Below are 20199 nucleotides of genomic sequence, written 5' to 3'. Positions count from 1 at the left end.
GAGAGAGAGAGAGAGAGAGAGAGAGAGAGAGAAAGAAAGAAAGAAAGAAAGAAAGAAAGAAAGAAAGAAAGAAAGAAAGAAAGAAAGAAAGAAAAGGAAAGTCTGTTTGACCAGCAGGAAGTGATTTTCTCACACTTGGTGGCTGAAAATCTGGACCCAGTGTGTTGGCGGAGCTGGTTTCTCCTGAACCCTCTCTGTGGTTGTTGATGGCTACCTTTTTACTGTGTCTTCACCTGACCTTTCCTCTGCACAGCCCTAGTGTCTGTTTCATTTCTTACAAGGACACCAGTTACATTGGCCAGTAGCCTCACGCTTATGAGCTCTTTCTACTTGGCTTCTTCTTTGTTTTTAATAAATTTTTTTATGCATTTAGTACAGGGTCTACAGGGTCTCACTGCACAGATTAGATTTGTAGTGATCCCAGTGTTTTCAGCCTCCCAAGCACTGGGAATGCAGGCACTCGCCACCACACCCAGTCTTGTGGTGCCTGGGTCAAACCCCAGTCCCTTGGCTCTCCACTTGCCTTTTTCAAAAGTTGCTATCTCCTAACGCAATGAGGATTCAGGTGTCAACACAGGCATTTTCATTCCAATGAGACTGATTAGTAAACAAGTAGAAATACTATAAAAAGACAATAGAAATGTCGAGCATTGTAGGGCTTGTGGAGACTGGTCAGCTGAGAAAGAGAAGTGACTGGACTAGTGTGAGAGATGAAGGAAAAGCCTCTCTGAAAAGGAGAGACTAAGTGATAGCACCAGCTGTTGTGCTAGTAATCTATGCTTGAATTTGCATCTGCTTTGGAAGTCCTGTGGAAAGCACGCAGCCTCCCTCAGGCCATGGCCTCATCCTTCTGTGCTGCTTCATGAGTCTGATGGCTTGGTGTAGTGATCTTGAATCTCTTCTAGGGTCTCAGTTGGGCCCTAAAAATGTAAATTTATTATTTAGGACATGGCTGTGGAATTGCATCTCCTGTGGGATTTTTCATAACCACAAATAACCGTAAATTCAGTGCAAAACAGGAATGACCTTGAGGGTAAGGTATTTCCTAACTTCCAAGTCTCCTGACTTCCCTAGCCTTTTTGATGGGTGTTGCAAAGAACTGGTCATCTATCCACTATCAACAAGCAACTCAGACAATCTGGACAGAGAATACCACTTCCACTTTAATAAAATAGTAACTCTTCTGCTTTAAATATATCTTAATATACAGGGTTTACGGGACGACTTTCTGAGGAGATATGAGCTTTGTTTTTCCACATAGGCCTTAAAACAAATTTTGCTATCATGATTTCTATAAACTATGTAATAAATTGTTCTAATCATGATTATCATAAGTTCTGTATAACTGTGACAATAGCTTTGTTTCCAGCATTTCCTGGAGTTTCTGTCACTAGCAGGTATCTTCAAAAAGATCCCATTGTCTTCCAAATTACTAATCTCTGCTCTGTATGACCTGCCACAGAAACATTCTATGGATTTTGACACAGGCAAATAGAAATGACAAATGCATCAGTTTACACCGTAACCTCCTGTGCTTTTTATATAAAGCATACAAAAGTTCTCCTGAACTTTGCAGTGGTGATTTAAGCTATTATGTGCTGTCAACATAATGTGTCTAGCAGTGAAATAATTCTAGGTATACAGACTTCTTCCAAGGTTACCTTCAAATGAAAAGGCTATGAAACTTCACAATATTGTGCTCATTTTCTTGTACGGGATAAATTAAATGTGTTTTTGTTTCTTTACCTTTTGGGCCCCAGATTTTGCTGTGTTTTTATACATCATTTTTCTTTTTCAGTGCTAGGGGTCAAACCCAGAGCCTCTTGTGTGCTGGACAAACATTTTACCTCTGGGCTACACCCCTTACCCAAGACTTTGTGTTACTTAAAAAATGCACATTGGACTTGGATTGTAGTTCACTGGTTGAGGGTTTGCTTAGCGGGCACAAAGCCTTGAGTTCAATCCTTAGCACCACACAAGGCAATATATGTATAATTTTTTTCTCATGGCATCCTTGAAATAATAGCTCAGTTTCACAAGACTCCTCCCATAGTAAGTAAATGTTTCAGCTTACCAAGTGGCCCCACCTGCCAGTGGCTAAATTTAAAGTTACCAGAAATAAATTTATTTCCCTAAACTGGTATAGTGTATTATATGTAGCATCTACCGACCATATGTTATCTTGCATTATCACCCAAATTCTATTTTAAATATGCTAAAACAGCTTTTTTTAATGTCTACTTCCTATTGACCACAGTACCTTGTTGCAAAATGTGCAATGTATATATTTCATGAATTAACAAATATATTTAAATGATTGTGAAAAATTCCTATAGTATGAGCCTGTAAGAAAGACAGGACATATTCCCCAACTCAGAAGTTATTCGTTATACGTGTGTGGTGGTGGAACTCGCTTTATCACCTGAAAACCATTGACACCACCACCACCACCATAAGCACTGCCAGTCCCAGTTCACTTCAGCACTGGACCAAAGTCATATGAAGAAAGCTGGACACCCCATCCATCTTCATGTCCCTTTTCTAAAGTTGGTCACTGGCATCTACTTTGTGCTAGTGTTACAGTCCCATAGTCCATGGTTATTTTTTTTCATACATCTTTTACCCAGTAACAAATGATTATTAGTGTACCATATGTGTTTACTTTGGAGATTTACCTTAAATTAAGAAGAAGAAGAGGGAAGCTATAGGGTAAGAAAACCTCAGTGGATTGCACATGGCCAGTGAAGTGGCAGATCCAGATGCAAAACTATGTGTCATTTCTTCTAAAGCCTTGGCTGTTCTAAAGCCATGACCCACTGTTACCTACCTCGCTGAAATCTAAATATTTGAAATCATAACTGCAAAGCTATGTAAATGTTCTTGAGAGACCTGATAGGGAGAGTGCAGCCCTGAGATACATAATTCATGTTTTATAAATTCTGGAAGGTAATCTTACTACTTTTCATTAATATGCTCCCATAATTTGAACACTGAAGTGTCTGTAATTCTAGAATAGAGACTGTCCTAAGTATAATCAGTGCTGATTTTAAGATGCTAACAATTCTGTGGAGAGAAAAACAAAATGATACCCTCAGTTTAAGGGCAATGTCAGAGATGACAATTTATTATAATGTATGTAAAGTAAAATTTTAGGTAATTACTCTTAGGCTATACATGACTCACACAATTTAAATGTATCTTTCTGTTTGTGTGATGACATATTATAGAATGAATATCTAAATGAAGATGTTGATGCTAGAGTTATTGAATATGAAGATAACCGACCCCTTTTAGATATGTTTCTGCAGAAGCCAATGGGTTTACTATCCCTACTTGATGAAGAAAGTCGATTTCCCAAGGCCACTGACCAGACTCTTATAGGTGAGTTTTAAATCCAGAATGATTTAATGATTCTATAAATACAGTCATATAATTCTAGGTGTTTTTTAAAAAAAAAATTTAAGTAGTCTAGGAGAAAATAACTATCACAAAGAAGAGACTTTGGGTCCAATGCCTGGACTAGTGGATGTTTATGATGACAAAAAATATTTAGTGATTAATTAAACAAGGTTAGATATTGGATTTCTCCTTATTTTATGGTAGAGTCTCAACCACAGAATGAATCCCAGATTAGAAGACCTTATATTTTATCAAACCTGAAATTAGAATTTGGTGGGCAATGTAGAAAGAGAGATCTAGAATTTGAAAAGAGAAAGCTAGCAAATGAGAAACAAATTCATCTGTGATGTTTGAGCCATTTATTTAATAGAGGCAATCAACCTCAGATACCTTAATAACTTTTGAGGTTCAGCACACTAATAAGTGTTTGTGGTAATAATCCTGAGTCATCAAAGAGAAACTTAATGTATTCAGTTTTTCTGTTTGAGAAGACAGAGATGTGTATAATATGTTTAGAAAGATTATCATCCAAAATAGTTAAAATTGAAAAGTCCAATTTCATAAAGGAAAGAACTTCAGAGTTTTCAGGCAACCGAGGAAGTCTCTTTCTGATGTAGAATACCATATTCCCTGATGATGAGAGATATTATTTTTAACAAATACTTGCAGTTTTTTCTTATTTTTGGTGATATGCAGATCCTATTTTCTACCATTAAGTCTATAATGTTGCTCTCTCCTGACTCACTGATTCACTTATTCTCTCCTCTAATTGGAGAATTATAAATGGGGAAAAAAACCAAGGTTATAGGAAACGTAACGTCATAGGAGTCTCTTGACATATCAAAGTGTTCTTTCTAGGATGTAGAATACAAAGTTATCTGAATGTCTTAGAACTGTCACAGAAATGTAACTGCCTTTTCTGGGGATTTTTGTGCTTCATATATAGTTAATAGTGACCTCCAGCTCTTCCAGTGGAAGGGTGGCTAAGCCACCAAAATTTGGGATTCAAGACTGAGCACCAAACTCGGTCTGACGAGCTTTTCAGCAGCTTATTCTCAAAGCAGTTCCCTTCATCTAGACTAGCGATTCTCAAAGTACAGATCTCGAGCCAGGAACTTCCGTGGCACCCAGGAACATGTTAGAAATGTGAATTGTTGGCCCCCTTTCCAGACCTGTTCAATCAGGAACGTGGGGTGGGAGCCAGCAGCCCATGTGTTAGTCTTCAGAGTGATTCTGATGTTTTCTAAGATTGACAACTGCCCTAAACCATGATGCAATGGTAAAAATTCAGGATCATGAGTCTTTTGTTTACTACTTATAACAATGTTCCAAATATGCATAGATTAGCTATAAAAAATTTCCAGTGTAGAGGGCCAGCCAGATAGCTCAGCAGACTAAAGCACCTGCATAGGCAGAGCACAGTGGCTGGGGCTCAAACTCCTGCCTGCCATTCCAGCCCCACCCCCAGGGCATGCTGAACCGTGATTGAGACTAGGTGTGGTAGCGCACACCTGTAATCCCAGAGCTTGGGAGGCTGAAAACAGGAGAATCACAACAAATCCAACCTATGTAGTAAGACCCTGTACATCCTGTACACCCTGCCCTAAATTCATAAAAATATAAAATAAAATTTCCTGTGTACTGTATGTGATGGTGAAAGAAATGATGCAAACTGCCAGTTTTTTCTGAGGATCTTCTACATGCATGTTATTTGGAGTTTTAATTATTGACATTTTTTTCTTACAGAAAAATTTGAAGGTAATCTAAAATCACAGTACTTCTGGAGACCCAAAAGAATGGAACTTAGTTTTGGAATTTATCATTATGCAGGAAAGGTAAGAATTCTCAAGAATTATAACTTAATTTTCTTTTTAACCTTTTATCAAATAATGAGGATTGCCATGGAAACTAAGGTCCAAAATAAGTCAGATGTGGTGGCACACACCTGTAATCCCAGCACTTGGGAGGCTGAGGCAGGAGAATCATTGTGAGTTTGAGACTAATGTGGGCTACAACATGAGCTCAAGACTAGCCTGAACTGCATAGCGAGACCCTGTCTCTAAAAAAGACCCCCCAAAAAAGTCCAAAATAGTGGTAGATGGTTGTAATGAAATGGCCAGTGATTTCTGGCCCCACCTGGCCCCATTCTGCTCTTCAGGACCCTGCAGTCTCTCATAGCCTTTGTCGGCCATTGCCCCTGGAGACCACTGGCACTGCAAGGCATACACCTCTGATCTGTTACTAAGGTAAAAAACAAATCCTTGTCTTATGACAGAGTTGTAACAGTAAGCTCTAGTTTTTGTAAAGGAAATTTCATTAAGAAACTAAAGAAAAAATGAAAGAAGGAGCCAAGACTCAGAGTTTATCTTTCTTATTATAAGAGTTGGCTGTAAGTGATTAGCTGGCAAGGGTTACCTAATTTTTTATATAACAGTACTAAGAGTCTTTTGTGTAAGCTGTACTGTGCTTTTCAGACTTCTAATTCCTCTCTCTCTACTGAAGCCCTTATCTCTCCTCTCTCTCAATACAAAAAGGAATAGAGAGCAGAGCTAACCCAGTTAGGTGGAGTTGGCTGATGGACTGTTACATGATTGGAGGAAGAAATGTTCACTCATCGGTTGAGACACATGCACACACCAAAGAGCCTTAGGTCTGACTGAGTCCTACATGCAGAGAACGCTTCCCTTCCCTTCATTGTTGCAGAATAATGGGCCACTCCCTCCCAGTGATGTCATAAATACTAGCAGATTTCAAATCAAGGTAGAGAAGACATTCAGATGAAGGGATGGGAAAATGAAAATATATAAAAATAAAATGATCAAAATGGCAACTACTCTGTTTGGCAACCTTCAAATATTCCACAGACTTTTGTCATTAAAGTGTAGACCTTAAACCTTGAAAATTATAACCTCTGTTAGGACTTTGAGCATAAAATTTTCTAAATGAAGCCTCTTTCAAGACTCTGCATCAGTAATTGTCTGTGACTATTTTATCCAATTTTTTTTGTGGGGGCAGAACCTAGAATCCAACTCAGGCCCTTGCGCTTGCCATGGAAGCACTTATTCCACTGCGACATCTCCCTGGCAGCTGTCCAATATTTTTAAACAACTCTTTTAGTTTCATGAGGCTGCATAACAAGAATGTCATAGGTAGGGTGGCTTAAGCAGTGGAAATTCATTTTTCTTTACAGTTCTAGAGCCTGGAAGTTCCAGATCCAAGTAGCACCTGGTTGCAGCCTCCTTCGTGGTTTACAGACAGCTGTCGTCTCACTGTCCTCATGTGGCCTTTTTTCTGTATGCATGCAGAGAATTTTGATATGAATGTGGAGGAACACAGTTCAATACATAACAACCACCCTCTTGGGTTATCCTTCAGAAGTCTGTGAATTACTCTCATCTTTAAGACATCTTAAGATTATTTGAAGTATCAGAAACACAAACACCCACTATCTGTTTAGATGCCACTACTAAGGTAAAAGTCAATCATAGCCAATCAGTGCAGATGGATAGTTATTATAGAATCAGGAATGCCTTGGTAAACACAAATACTTCTCATCCCTCCAAATATAAAAAAGAAACATACCAAATTCCAATGTAATGGGAAGAATCAAACTACGGTGTGAGCCAAATAAAATCAGTGAGACACAAGTTATTTCTTGTAGGACACATTTCATATACAGAAGTTCACTTTTCCAGTCAAATTATAAGGGATTATCTTTGTAATCTTTCTATCCCTATTGCCAGCATAGAGTAAAAACACTCAGTAAATATTGATGTTGATGATGTTGATTCTGATTGTGGTCATGACAACAGCATCCTGAATCAACAGGTCCTCTACAGTGCAAATGGATTTTTGGCTAAAAATAGAGACACTCTTCCAACTGATATTGTGCTACTTCTGAGATCATCAGAGAACAGTGTGATTCGGCAACTAGTCAACCTTCCTCTGACCAAAACAGGTAAGGTGATTTCCAATCAAAGCCCAATCATGTAGTTTCTGTCTCTTTTATTTATAGGAACATAATCCCCAACTTTTTATGTTAATTTGTTTTCAACTCACAAAATATTCATTTATTGATATCCTCTACCCCAGGTCATCTGAGGAACATACATAAATCAATGTGACAAAGCTAGACTTTTTATTAGTGTTTGAGGCATTTATATGGGTCATAGTGGTACATGCTTACAATCGCAGCATTTGAGAGGCTTAGGCAAAAAGATCATGAGTTCAGAGCTAGCCTTGGCTATGTAGGGAGCTCCAGGCCAACCTGGAATACAGAGCAAGACCTCGTCTCAAAAACAGAAAATAAACCACACATCTTCATCCAATTAACCATGCATACTCTTATATTTGTATCTACATCGTAAAACTATAGTTTGGGTGAGAGGCACCTGCAGACGTAAGCTTTCTATGTGCCTTGACTCGTCGTAGGCACATTTCTAGTTTAAGTAAGCTTATTTTTGTCCTAAAACTTAACTTTACTTTGCCTCAGAGTGGTCTGAGCTCTGGTAATTTTTTAATAAAGACTTCTGTGCAAAAGATCTATGTCAACCCAATTTTGGGTCCCGTCCTGACCATTGCATGCTATTTCTATGTGATTTTTTTTTAAATGAATTTAGTACAGGGTTTACAGGGTCCTCACTACACAGATTGCACTTATAGTGATCCTCCTGTTTTCAGTCTCCCAAGGGCTGGGATTACAGGTGCATGCTACCTGGCACCCAGTCTCAATCGCCATCTCAGCATGCCCAAGGGGTGGATCCAGCACAGCACACCAGGGATTGAACCCCAGCCCCGGTGTCTACCTAAGCAGACACTTCAATCTGCTGTGCAAGCTATTTCTGTCTTCCTAACAACCATTCCTCTTGTCTACCTCTTTGGTCTTTGATTTCATTCTCTGACTTTGTGAGACATGGACCCAGATCATGCTGTTACATCACCAAAATTATTAGTGAATCTATTCATCACCACAAATGATATCTCCTTATGACACTTCCCTCCACTCTTCTCTGTCACTTTCAAACATTCCAGCACCATTCTGGGGGGAAATGATGCCCCCATTGGATTGCTTTGACACTGTTCAGACGACTTCACTTTTTTGTGTCACTGACATTGATCTATCTTTATGGCAGTACCTCACTTCTTGATGTGTATAACTTACAGAAGAATCTGAAATGGGCAATTTTAGGTTATGTTGCTGTCTCTAAGATTCTAAAAAAGCCATGGTCATTGCATCACGGCTTCATATATGAACTTTATCTCAACTATCGTGAAGGGAACACGGCACATTTCCTTGCTAGTCACATCTCTGGTTTGCTTTACGGCCATTTTGTTTATCAGATCAAGTATGAAGGCAAAGTGGATACATTTTCTGAAATTAAGATCTATGCTAATTTTAGCTTTTATTGTCCTCCACAAATAAATTTTTAAAAGATTCTTCACTTACTTTAAGTAATTTGATGACTACTGTATACATTAATTAAGTGACGCTATTACGCTTTTACTAAATTTCTTCTAGTCTTTTCATTTTCAGGTAAATATTAAATTTAAATTATTTGACTAATATTAGGGAATCGGCTTAGCCTGGTTAATGTGTTCCTAAAACTTTGTATACTTATCATGCTTATAAGAAATCCCATGAGGCTGTGATAATTTTGGTTTTTGGTTTTTGCTTGGTTGGTTGGGGTTTGTTGTTGTTGTTTTTTGTTTGTTCATTTTTTTTTTTTTTTTTTTTTTAGGGAAGGGTCTACAGGGTGTTCAGCATCTCACTACTAAATTGGACTCATAGTGATTCTCCTGTTTACAGCCTCCCAAGTGCTGGGATTGCAGGTGCACACCACCACACCCAGTCTCAGTGCACCCCGGGGACAGGGACAGTATGACAGGCCCAGGGATTGAACCCCTGGACTTTGCACCTACTTGCAGGTGCTTTAACCCACTGAGATAGTTGGCCAACCTGTGATAGTATTTTTTCAATTAAATCTTTTTCTAAAACTTTCTTTGGTAATGATAAAAAATAACAGTGAATGAAACTCGTGTGTTACTGCCTGTGTCCATCCTGCCATAGTTAAGTTTCACATTTCACAGTTGCAGCCCACTGTGGAAGCCATCCTGTACACCCCTCTCAGCCATTTTCCTGAAATAATGAAGGAGGAGAAAGAGAGCAAATCAGAGGTACCACCAGCCTCATCTCAGACAGGGTTCCTTCCTGCCCCATCATCTTAGGGCTAACCTTTTGCAATTATGAAAAACTGGGAAAGATTAGTGAAAAACATGTAGTCTCTGGCTATCACCTAAAACAAGGAGGAGAAATAATCTTTCTGAAATGATACTGAATTTTGAAGATATTTGGAACATTACCTTGGGGTGGTGAGCTCTTGGATTGTGTATTAGTTTGGTTTATTGTATGTGATGCTTGTATTACTTGTCTTCTTGTTGCTTGGACAAAATAGTTAACACACACAACTTAAGAAGTGGTTTACTTTGGCTCAATGTGAGATCTGGCTTCAAGCCACAAATATCATAGCAAAACAGCACAGCAGAGGAAGGCTGCTAACATGGCCAGCAGGAAGCAGAGAGAACGAGGAAGAGCAGGAGAAAGAGGCCCGATACAGCTCCCAGTGCCACCCCTACGCCCCACACAGAAGTGAGCTTCACCAGTCTCTCAAGCCAATCATGCTGACAGTCAGGATTAACCATCACCATAGATGGATGAGAAAGTAGTGAAAATGACCCACCAATGGTCATTTGGAGTCAAACCCAAGTCTTTCTAGCTTCTATGTCCATCACTGTTTCACAGCTTTGGATTGACTATCTCTACGTAGCCTCTCCTATGAAGCATAAGTCTAAACGTTAGACTGAATGACCATTTCTTTCAGTCACACTTGATTTGCTTATAAGCACCTCATGTGAATATTTTTTAAGGCTCATCATAAAGACCAGTTTTAGTTGTAGAAAAATCTTCATTGTCAATTAATATACACATAATAAGCAAATCACTATCTTTGTAATACTTGTCTCATACTACCTCACAATTGAAAGGAACTACAACTCATACCTCTGCCCTTTATTTCTTCCCAAACTGGAAGATTTGGTGTCTTTGTTTTTGTTTGAGAGGGTGGTCTGGATTTAAGGTTTATTATAAACTTTTACATTGTGTTATTTTATCCTTGTCTCCATAAATAGTTATCTAAGGACCTGAGTCTTATTATTGTGAGTTCAACAGTGCTTATTTTAAATAAATGCCATAAAAATTGTTTAATGATTCAGGATTCTATGAGGTAAATTGATTTTATTTACATCCCATAGGTAACCTGCCACTATCCAAAACTAAAAATGTAATAAACTATCAAATGAAGACTTCAGAAAAATCAGTTAACCTGACAAAGGTAAATTAAAAAAAAAAACAAAAACATTTTTCCTGAGTCTAGAATCCAACATGTGCCAGTGTGGTGTGCTCCTTAAAGGAATGGCTTTTCCTTAGCTTTTCTCTCTTTGATGCATCTTTTCTCTTTAAATGGCTATTTGTCATCATCATGTTACTGACAGCAGATCAAATATACATTCCTGATACATTCCTAAGACTCTATAAAAATAGTTTTAAATGTTACACTAAAGTCAACAAAAAAAATGTATTTATTGGCTATGAACAGAAATAGCTGCATTCTACATGAGACCAATCAAAATAACAATACAACTAACAAAAAGGTTACTTTGAAGTATAAATATTAGCCACATTAAATAGTTTTGTATATTTAAACACAGAAATTAAGGTAACCTAAAGGAATAATGCCATGTGCTCTCTATAGATCATAAACTATAATAGGTACCTTAACTTCACTGTCTTACTTGGTCTTTTTAGGGTGAAACTGGAGAAGCCACTCGACATGGCCTAGAAACAACCAATATGAAAACCCAAACAGTTGCATCATATTTTAGAGTAAGATATTTCATTATGGTGGGCTGAGTTTAGGGGATGTTATTGTAAATGAATTATAGATAACAAAATCTGATCACAAAAATCAGCGTTATTTATTGTATCCCATTTGAGTATTTGTTAGATTCAGACTATGTCAAAATGTACTGTTGAGGGGCCGGGGAGATGGCTCAGTAGGATAAGTGCTTCCCTGGCAAGCGCTAAGGGCCTGAGTTCAATCCCTGGTTCTGAAAAAAAAAATGTACTGTTGATATTTAAGCTGCAAAACTACTTTTGTTTCTCCATGATAATCTTGCTAGAACTCTATTTCCTGATTAAAATTGATCAATAGAACCAAATGCATTTCTACTAGAATAAGATCTAAAAATAGTTATTAATTAAGTGCTAAAATTATCAATTCTCTTTCCCCTTCTGAACGAATTTAAGATAAATAGCAGGGACAAGGCTGAGCATGTGTCTCCAGCTCACGTCTCCAAGCATATATGTGAGCTATGCAACAGCAGGGTAGGAGAAGCCAGCATAGGAATGGAGTGGAGAGAAAAGTCGGGGAAGTTGCTCACCATGGGACCAAGCAGAGCTGCCCTGGACAATAAGAAGGAAAGAAAAGCAAGAAGCACTTCAGTTTTTTACATGCTCTAGAAAACTCTAGATATCCATCCATATTTTTATCTCTTCTGATAAAATCAGATTATCCAACCAATGAAATGAAGAAAAAAAATACCATCTCAGACTGAGAGATTAGCAGTTGACATAATTTAATGTGGGGGAAGGAGAGGAAATTGGATTTGGCTTACTATCAGTGTCCAGCACTATTAGTCTCCAGCTCTCTAACACCTTCATGAGATACTTCTTAAACTATGTGAATATTTTGATCAAATATTCTTCAAGCCCTAAGCTCAAAGCAGATAGCTAGGTACGCTCAGTCACCCATGGTACCTTAGTGCCTTAACCTGAGCTGCTGATGCATTCCCTTTACTTAAAGAAACACAGGTGAATCATTGAAAGTGTTAAGTGCCATGTTATTTTCTTTTTTATGTGAATTATGCACACTATTATCATAACTCTCCTATTGACATCAGGTTTAAATGAGATTATTTCACGAAATCATTTTCATCCTCAGGGCTGAACTGAGAAATGATAGAAGATAATTCTACATACTATATAGTAGTTTTTAAAGCTATTTTTCATTCTACAGGCAAGAATGAATAGAACACAACACTATGCTAGGGCCCCTAAGAAAATTCAGTGCATAGGTTGCAGTAAACTGCTCCTTAAAACTCCAGCCCATAGGTGTCCCTTTCGCAACAGCAGTGCCAATCAGATGTTGGAGTAGCCAAGGGAATGATGAGTTGCATGATGAAGGGGCTCCACAGTGGCAGACCCAGCTATGTGGAAAGGTCACTTCTGAGTCCCAGTAGCCAAGAAGAAGGCATGCAAATTCAGTGCCTTGCCAGTTGCCCAGTTGTAGTACTGTTTGCACGTATGACTATAGACTTGTATATTTCCACACACGAAGAGATACATCTGTCATCACGTCCCATGCCTCAGTGTTATTTTGCCAATAGTGTTCTCGTCCTTGAGGTATAGCTTGCTGGAATTGTACATTTAGTGAACCATGATCATCCTAGTATGTTATTATTTACTGCCCAGTTATCAATTACTATGATTTCAATAAGGTCCTGTTGCAGAGCAAAGCTTATTGTCATATGAACGAACACTTCTCCTAAAATAAGGAAGAAAGTGAACAAGCTGAAGCAAACTAGAATAAAGTGAATACAACTTGCTTATTTCTATATTCTAAAGTATTTTAAAATAAGAGATGATTGGGATAGTAACTAAAGTGTGTACTTTTTGCACTCTCTATAAAGAGAACTTTAAACAAGAAAATTAATTTATAAACTGGATTAATCAAACTGTGTGTCTAAATATTATAATTCAGTAAATGTGCTTGAAAGGATTTAATTGCTCACAAAACTATTTTTACCTGTTTAAATGAAAGTTGTTTTAAGAGTTTATAGGCAAACTTTTAATGGCCAAGTTTTGTCTTACTGCTTCCACATTTTCATAAGTAAATGTGTGATGTTTAAGATATAAGTAAAACTTCTGTTAAATTAGATCTCCCTCCACTTATTTCTTAGTATGATCATTTGTTAACATTAATTTTTCAGATTTTATCAATTTAGTAAAAAGATGTGCAAGCTCATAAGTTTGTGTATGGTATCCCAGGAAATTTATTTTTATTACATGTTATAGTACTCTCTGATGGATTTGTTATCTAAAATGGTGGTGGGCCAACCTCATTTTGTCCGTTGCATCAAACCAAATAATGAGCGTCAGGCAAGAAAGTATGACAGAGAGAAGGTTCTGCTGCAGCTTCGCTACACAGGAATTCTGGAAACAGCAAGAATTCGAAGACTGGGATACTCACATCGGATACTCTTTGCTAACTTTATAAAGCGGTATGTGGATTACACATTTTTTTTTTTTTCAGAACTTGGGATTGAACTCAGGCCTTTGTGCTTGCCAGGAAAGTGCTTATTCTATTGAGGATTTCACTTTAAGTTTCCATTGTATAGCCTCTGTAAAACTTCTTCAGAAGAATTATAGGAAACAAAATAGGAAAGAATTACCTTGGTGGTTGAGCAGGGAGGCATTTTGTTCGTGCAAATGATTTGACATTGAAAAAGAGAAGGGAGCTCTTTACGGGGAGGGGGGAACTCTCTGTGGCCACAGAAAATGCCAGGCAGACCCCAGAATGTCAAGAGGCCCAAGTCTCCATACTGAGAAGCTGAAGACCTTCCTTGACATCCTAATTCTGTTGCTTGGTATGGGACATATAAAGCAATTCTCAGCTAAAATCTTTTGAGGATTTTACCCCTCAAAAGATACCTGGGAATGTCTGGAGGTGTTTTTGTCTGTCAAACCTAGAAGAAGAAAGTTCACTGGCGTCTGGTGAACAGAGGTGCTGGATGGTGCTAAACATCAATTCTACAATGAACCAGGCACCTCCACACCATAAGGAACTCTCCCTGTCCAAATGTCACCACTGATGAGGCGTTGGTGGTATAGTGGTGAACACAGCTGCCTTCCAAATGTCACCACTGCTGGCATTGAGAAACCCCGGCCAATGTGGAGCATCATTTTCTCCACCTGTAAATCTTCTGTGACTACCCGATAGGATGGTTATAATGGTTAAGTCATGACGTTATGCCTAAAGTTGACCTAGCAGATATAAAAGGCCCCTTAGGTTATGTCAATTAAGAAAGTCAGTTTTTAAAAGAGTCAATTAAATCTAAGGAGTTCTTTCAACAGTTGAGGCCAATGTAAAATTAATTAAGCTAATGGTAAAAGTATTTGGTGGGTTGACAGAAGATAAAATGAGAAAAACAGTAGAGTTAAAATTATGAAGACAACCTTCAATGACTGGCTAACGCAATATTTTTAAAAATAACCAGGGTTTTACAATATAAACCATAAGGAGAAATAAAACTATTATGTTGATAATGTTGCATTTGAAAGATATTTGTTTAATTAGGTCAGAAATGAGACTAAATTATTTTACTATACATATATTTCAAAGTTCTGTGCTATAGTAAAGTATGAAATTACTATATAATAAATGAGAAAGAACTACATAGAAAACATATAAATAATGGTTCTAAATAACAGAATGTTGCAGGAAGTTAAACTTTTTCTGTCACTAATTTGAAAGGTGTCATCTAAATTGGCATAGATACTTAGGAAGGCAGAACAATTTGCAGCACTCTTGTGGAGGTGTAAATGGGACTTAACTAATCCTCTTCTGTCCAGGCTTAGCTCTGACTAACCCACCCCAGAGGATGCACAGTTCCTCACCCCTTTTATCTATCCTGTCTTCTGCTATGTGACAAAGAACAATCTGAAGTGAAAATGTGAGGTGAGAACTTGCTTGGCACAAGGCGCCGTGTTGGTCAGCTTTCTCGTGCCGTCGCAAATACCTGAGATCATCAACTTTGAAGAAAAGGTTTCCTCTGGTTCACAGATTTGGGGTTTCTGTCCATGATTGCTTGGACTTGTGGGGGCTCATCAGTCCCATGTGTAAGTAAAGGACAGAGGGAAAGGAAGGAAGGGGCCAGTGTCCCAGTATCCCCTTCCAGGGTGTACCCCCAATGACCTGAGAGCCCCTGCTGGGTCCCCTTCTTAAATATCCCATAGCTCCCTGTAGCACTACTCCAGGGAACAAGCTTTCAACACATGGAAGCTTTGCAGGCTTCTAGTGTTTTTCGAATGTCAAAAGAAGAATAAAATTTCTCTCTGTTTTTCACAATTGAAATCCTTCTACTTTTAATAAAGTTTTTTAGTTGGAGTTCAACATTGAAAATCAATCATAGAGGTAGAAAACACATTCATACAATAGACTGGTCTTGGATTTGCATGTCTGTAGTGGTCTACTTGGAGTGTTCTAAGGATGGGCCTGTGTCCCAATATCCCCTTCTAAGGATGGGCTTCTTGTGCTGGGACTGTCCCCTTCCCTCAGACAAAGCTGTCCAGTGGCCATCAGAGTAATGAGATGTTAGGCTGCTCTAGTGTTCTAACTGGCATCTTTTCCCATTTTCAGATACTATGTTCTCTGCTACAAGTCAAGTGAAGAGCCCCCAGTGAGCCCAGACACCTGTGCTGCCATTTTGGAAAAAGCTGGTCTTGATAACTGGGCCCTTGGAAAAACAAAAGTAATGTTTTCAAATGATTTTTATAGAAAGCTGAAAAATTATATTGTATTTATTGAGAATGACAACACTTTACAATGATTGAAAATATGATGGCTTTTAAGTGATAGAACTTTTAAGAAATTTTAAGTTATAGAACTCTTAAGTTACAGAGGTTTAAAGTCACAGCACCTCTATTTTTAAAACAAATTCACAAAGATTTCCTTTGGAGAAGAGGTCCAGGAGACCCAGGGGAAGGAGGAGCAGGGAGGGGAAGGAAGCACAATTAAGATATGCATGTACAGGAGCCTAACAACCTCAGCATTGTATGACAAAAATATGAGGTAAGAAGAATAATAGCAAGAATGAAAATGAGGAAAAGCAATTCGGAGTTGGGTGGGAAACAGAAGGGGACAAAAAAAAAAAGCTGTATTCATTGCATGTACCTACTACCCAAGATTAATGTAACCATGCCCTGCAAATATGTACTTATAAAAGAAAAAAATTAAAAATACAAGAAAATATTTATCTTGACAATTTATCAAAAAAATAAATTTTATAATGAACATACTTTACTTGTAATGGAACTGAAAATAGACTAATACATTTTTGTTATTCTAATCACCATCAAATAGAGGGAAAAATCATAGTCATCTAAATAAGATTTTTGTTTTCTTTAATTCTCAAATTTGTTTCTATTAAACATTTGAAGTTTATCTGAGGTAAAATCTTAATGATTGTTTCTTGACTATGTATTGGGATATTGAGTTTTTAATCGTTAGCTTTGAGAATTTGTAAGAGTTTAACTTACTTAATTCCTAACAGAATAAAGTTTAAAAGAACCATAACCAATCTGAACATGAAACCAAAAACTGTGGCTGGTGAAAGCACGAGCTGGGATTCCTGCCTGTCCTCAAAGGATCAAAAGATAGAGACAATGGCATAAAGAAGGGACCAGTGTACACTAACTGCTCTTTAGGATATAGTAGATGTAGCACTAGGGAGGATGAGGAAAAGGGCAGCATTAAATTGAAGAGATACTCAGAGACTGGCCATTCAAGAGTAAGTACTATTGGTCACACCACAGCAGTATCAAAACAGACTTCACATTTAGAAAGAAATGTGTTTTAGAGTATATTGGAGACAGGAGGACTGGGAGATTATCAGAGTATTCAGAGGAGACAATAATCCTGTGATGGTTTAAGACCCATTTCAAAACTGTCGATCCTAGACTGGGTGCCCCACATATTCAGTAATACATATTTACTTCAATATTTAGCAAGGGGAAATTCTGAGTTTTCAAAGGTGTGTATTTTTTTCACACTGTCTTCATTTAGCTCACAAAAATGAATTTCATCAGGCCAAAATCTCATCATTTATGGTCTGTAACACATGCTTAACTTTAAATGGAGTTTTCACTTGTGAAAAGGCGCTTTGCTTTCCAGCTCTATGTGATATTTAAGTAGCATTTTAAAGCTATTTGTATTTTCCCACTTCACCTTTTCAAACTCATTAACATGGATAAAAGTATTTAATATAAGAACATTTCTAATGCTATGCAGGAAAAAATGATGACCTTTTTAAACAAATTGAATTTTAAATGAATTGTCAACAGAAGAACAGACTAAATATATTAACATCTAGAGTCCTGTGGAAATTAAAAGTGAATTCAATCAAAGTCCATCATGCTCAGCTCTGCCAGGCTCTTAGTTTGGGACAATGCTCTGAGTGTGAGCTCTGTGGTCAAGTGGACCAGGTCTCACAGAATTTTAATTTATGTGGCTTTCTTGATAGATCCGGTATACTCTTGGAGGTGATTTTTATTAGTAAATTTAACCATTAAAGTAAAAAAAAACGCCAAAAAAAATTAATCATCCTTTGGGGGCCCAGGGAGATGGCTCAGTGGAATAAGCGCTTCCATGGCAAGCGCAATGGCCTGAGTTCAATCCCCAGTTCCGCCAAAAAAAAAAAAACTTTCTGTTTCCTGAGGGGGTGTGGTGAAGGTAAAAAGTCTTAGATGAGAAGAGTATTCTATGACTTCAGGTTCCTCCCTGGGTGCTGTTGATTTCGTAGCATCCTTACCCAAGCCCCTTTTCTCCATGGTACCTTTGGGCCTGGTGACAGTATTGTTACTTAAACCTGCCTAGGCCCTCTCTCTGCCTTACTCCCTCTGCTATCAACATCCTTGTATCCCCCCAGATAAGTATATAGAAGAAATGGGTCAATCACTATTTGATGAACTAATACAGTTATAATTATCCTCTGTCCTATGCATAGTTGTGCAAGATTTTTAAATTTAAAATATCATGGTCTAAATGAATTTGTTTTAATATAAATCCACTAATCTCAAGGGGCCGGGGAGATAGCTCAATAGAATAAGCCCTGGCAAGCACAAGGGCCTGAGTTCAATCTCTAGTTCCACCAAAAAAAAAAAAAAAAAAAAAAAAAAAATCCACTAAGCTCAACATATGATGCTAAAATTGGTTTGGCTCAATATGTGATGCTAAAACTTTGCTAAAGAGAACTCAAATTTTTTACTCTTATTGTCCCACTCAACAAAAGTTTAAGCTGATAATTGCAAATAAGCAATATCATTGCTATCTTCTGCTTCCTTCTATAAGAAAGGGTCTTGTTCAAGCTTAAAAATATCTACACTCTCTCGGCTGCATCCATGCCACAGAAATAAAAGATGGTGATTTTCCAGGCCTAAAATGATGTAATATATAGTCTGTCCTTCAAAGTGGAGCACTTGAGTGCTTCACATCTGTGTGCCTTGGTGTTATTCGCATTTTAATTCTTTTAAGGTTTTCCTTAAATATTATCATGTGGAACAGTTAAATCTAATGCGAAAGGAAGCCATTGACAAGCTTATTTTGATCCAAGCCTATGTGAGAGCATTCTTGGGTTCAAGAAGATACCAAAAACTCCAGCAGAAAAGGAAAGAAAGCGCTATAGTAATACAGTCAGGTAACTCCTCAGGCCTTCCCACAGTGTGACCAAGCATGCATGCTGCTGTGTCTAGACATGGGCCTAAAATCCTCTGGCCCTTCTTGTATAAAGACCACCAACTTTATTATGGATTTATGCCAAGCATCTACTGCTTTGATACTTTCTCTATATTAAATCTAAACGAGATTATTTTGGTGATTGACACTTTTAATATTTGAATGAATGTTTTCTTGAGGATTAATGAAACATAGTTGGCCTATTGTGCAAGCTGCAACAAGTGATTGAATTAATTATGACTCTCAAAAATCAGTATACAGTATTATAACTCATTGGACAATAAGACTTCCTACTCTGTTTCAAAGGTTATGCTTGCCATAATTGTTGACAACTTAATTAAATTTCATTTTGATAAAGGGCATCCCTTTTTATTAATTCTTGAAAAATAATATCTGTAACCATACTTTACTTCATAATTTTTAAATGTATTAATACCCTTTGGGTTTCACTTTCTGTCTTTCCTTATGACATAAATTTAAATAGAGCGTAGCATGGTTTGATACAATGTCTTTCAAATTTTTTCTACTACACATATAGTAAAAAAAGTATATCTTACTTGTTAACTGAACTTGGTACATACAACAAACACTGTGCTCTAATATTTTCTTTTCTAATCTATTCCATTTTATTTTTAGATTCTAGGTTGAACCCTCCAAGTTAATTTTATCACTTACTGATAGGGCACATCTACATTCTGAAGAACTGCAATACAGTGGGCAGAATAGCTAACTAATGTTGAAGAGTCCACATTCCAGGCCCAGTTCTGTTAGTCAGGAATGGGCTATCAGTTTTTCTGTCAGAATTTTACCTAGTTAACTTTTCAATAAGACATCAAAATGCAGTCTCAGTAGTTTGCTATCTAATTCTTTATCCATGATTCTGAAATCCATAAAGCTCAAATAAAAAAAGTTTTATATAACAGATTTGACAGTGAAACATATGTTACGTGAAAGAAGTTACTTACAATCCTCTGTTCATTCCCCTTAGTTAAAACATTTGGTATTTTTGAAGAAATATGTATAAGCTTGACTCTGACATGCTGCCCTAAATGGAGATGTTGTAGCCCATACATTTGCTCCGTGTTACTTTACTAAAATCTTGTTTCTTTTCTTTTCCTTTTTCTTTTTCTCTTTTTCTATTCTTTTCTTTTCTTTTTCTTTTTCTTTTTCTTTT

At 37.4% G+C, this 20199-nt stretch overlaps 1 protein-coding gene across 1 annotated transcript in view; it reads left to right on the top strand.

Moving 5' to 3' along the window:
- Myo3a (myosin IIIA) overlaps positions 1-20199 on the top strand; it is a 180483-nt gene that overhangs the window by 139006 nt on the left and 21278 nt on the right. Inside the window, 8 exon segments of the mRNA XM_004641883.1 lie at positions 3228-3381; positions 5146-5234; positions 7228-7357; positions 10708-10787; positions 11261-11338; positions 13589-13794; positions 15933-16044; positions 18825-18987. Of these exon segments, the coding sequence (XP_004641940.1) occupies positions 3228-3381; positions 5146-5234; positions 7228-7357; positions 10708-10787; positions 11261-11338; positions 13589-13794; positions 15933-16044; positions 18825-18987 (1012 nt within the window).

The sequence above is a fragment of the Octodon degus genome, unplaced genomic scaffold (genome assembly GCF_000260255.1).
Source record: "Octodon degus isolate 3935 unplaced genomic scaffold, OctDeg1.0 scaffold00145, whole genome shotgun sequence".
In the NCBI taxonomy this organism is placed as follows: Eukaryota; Metazoa; Chordata; class Mammalia; order Rodentia; family Octodontidae; genus Octodon; species Octodon degus.
Note: the sequence above shows the minus strand (reverse complement) of the source record. Positions and strands in the feature narration are given on the sequence as shown.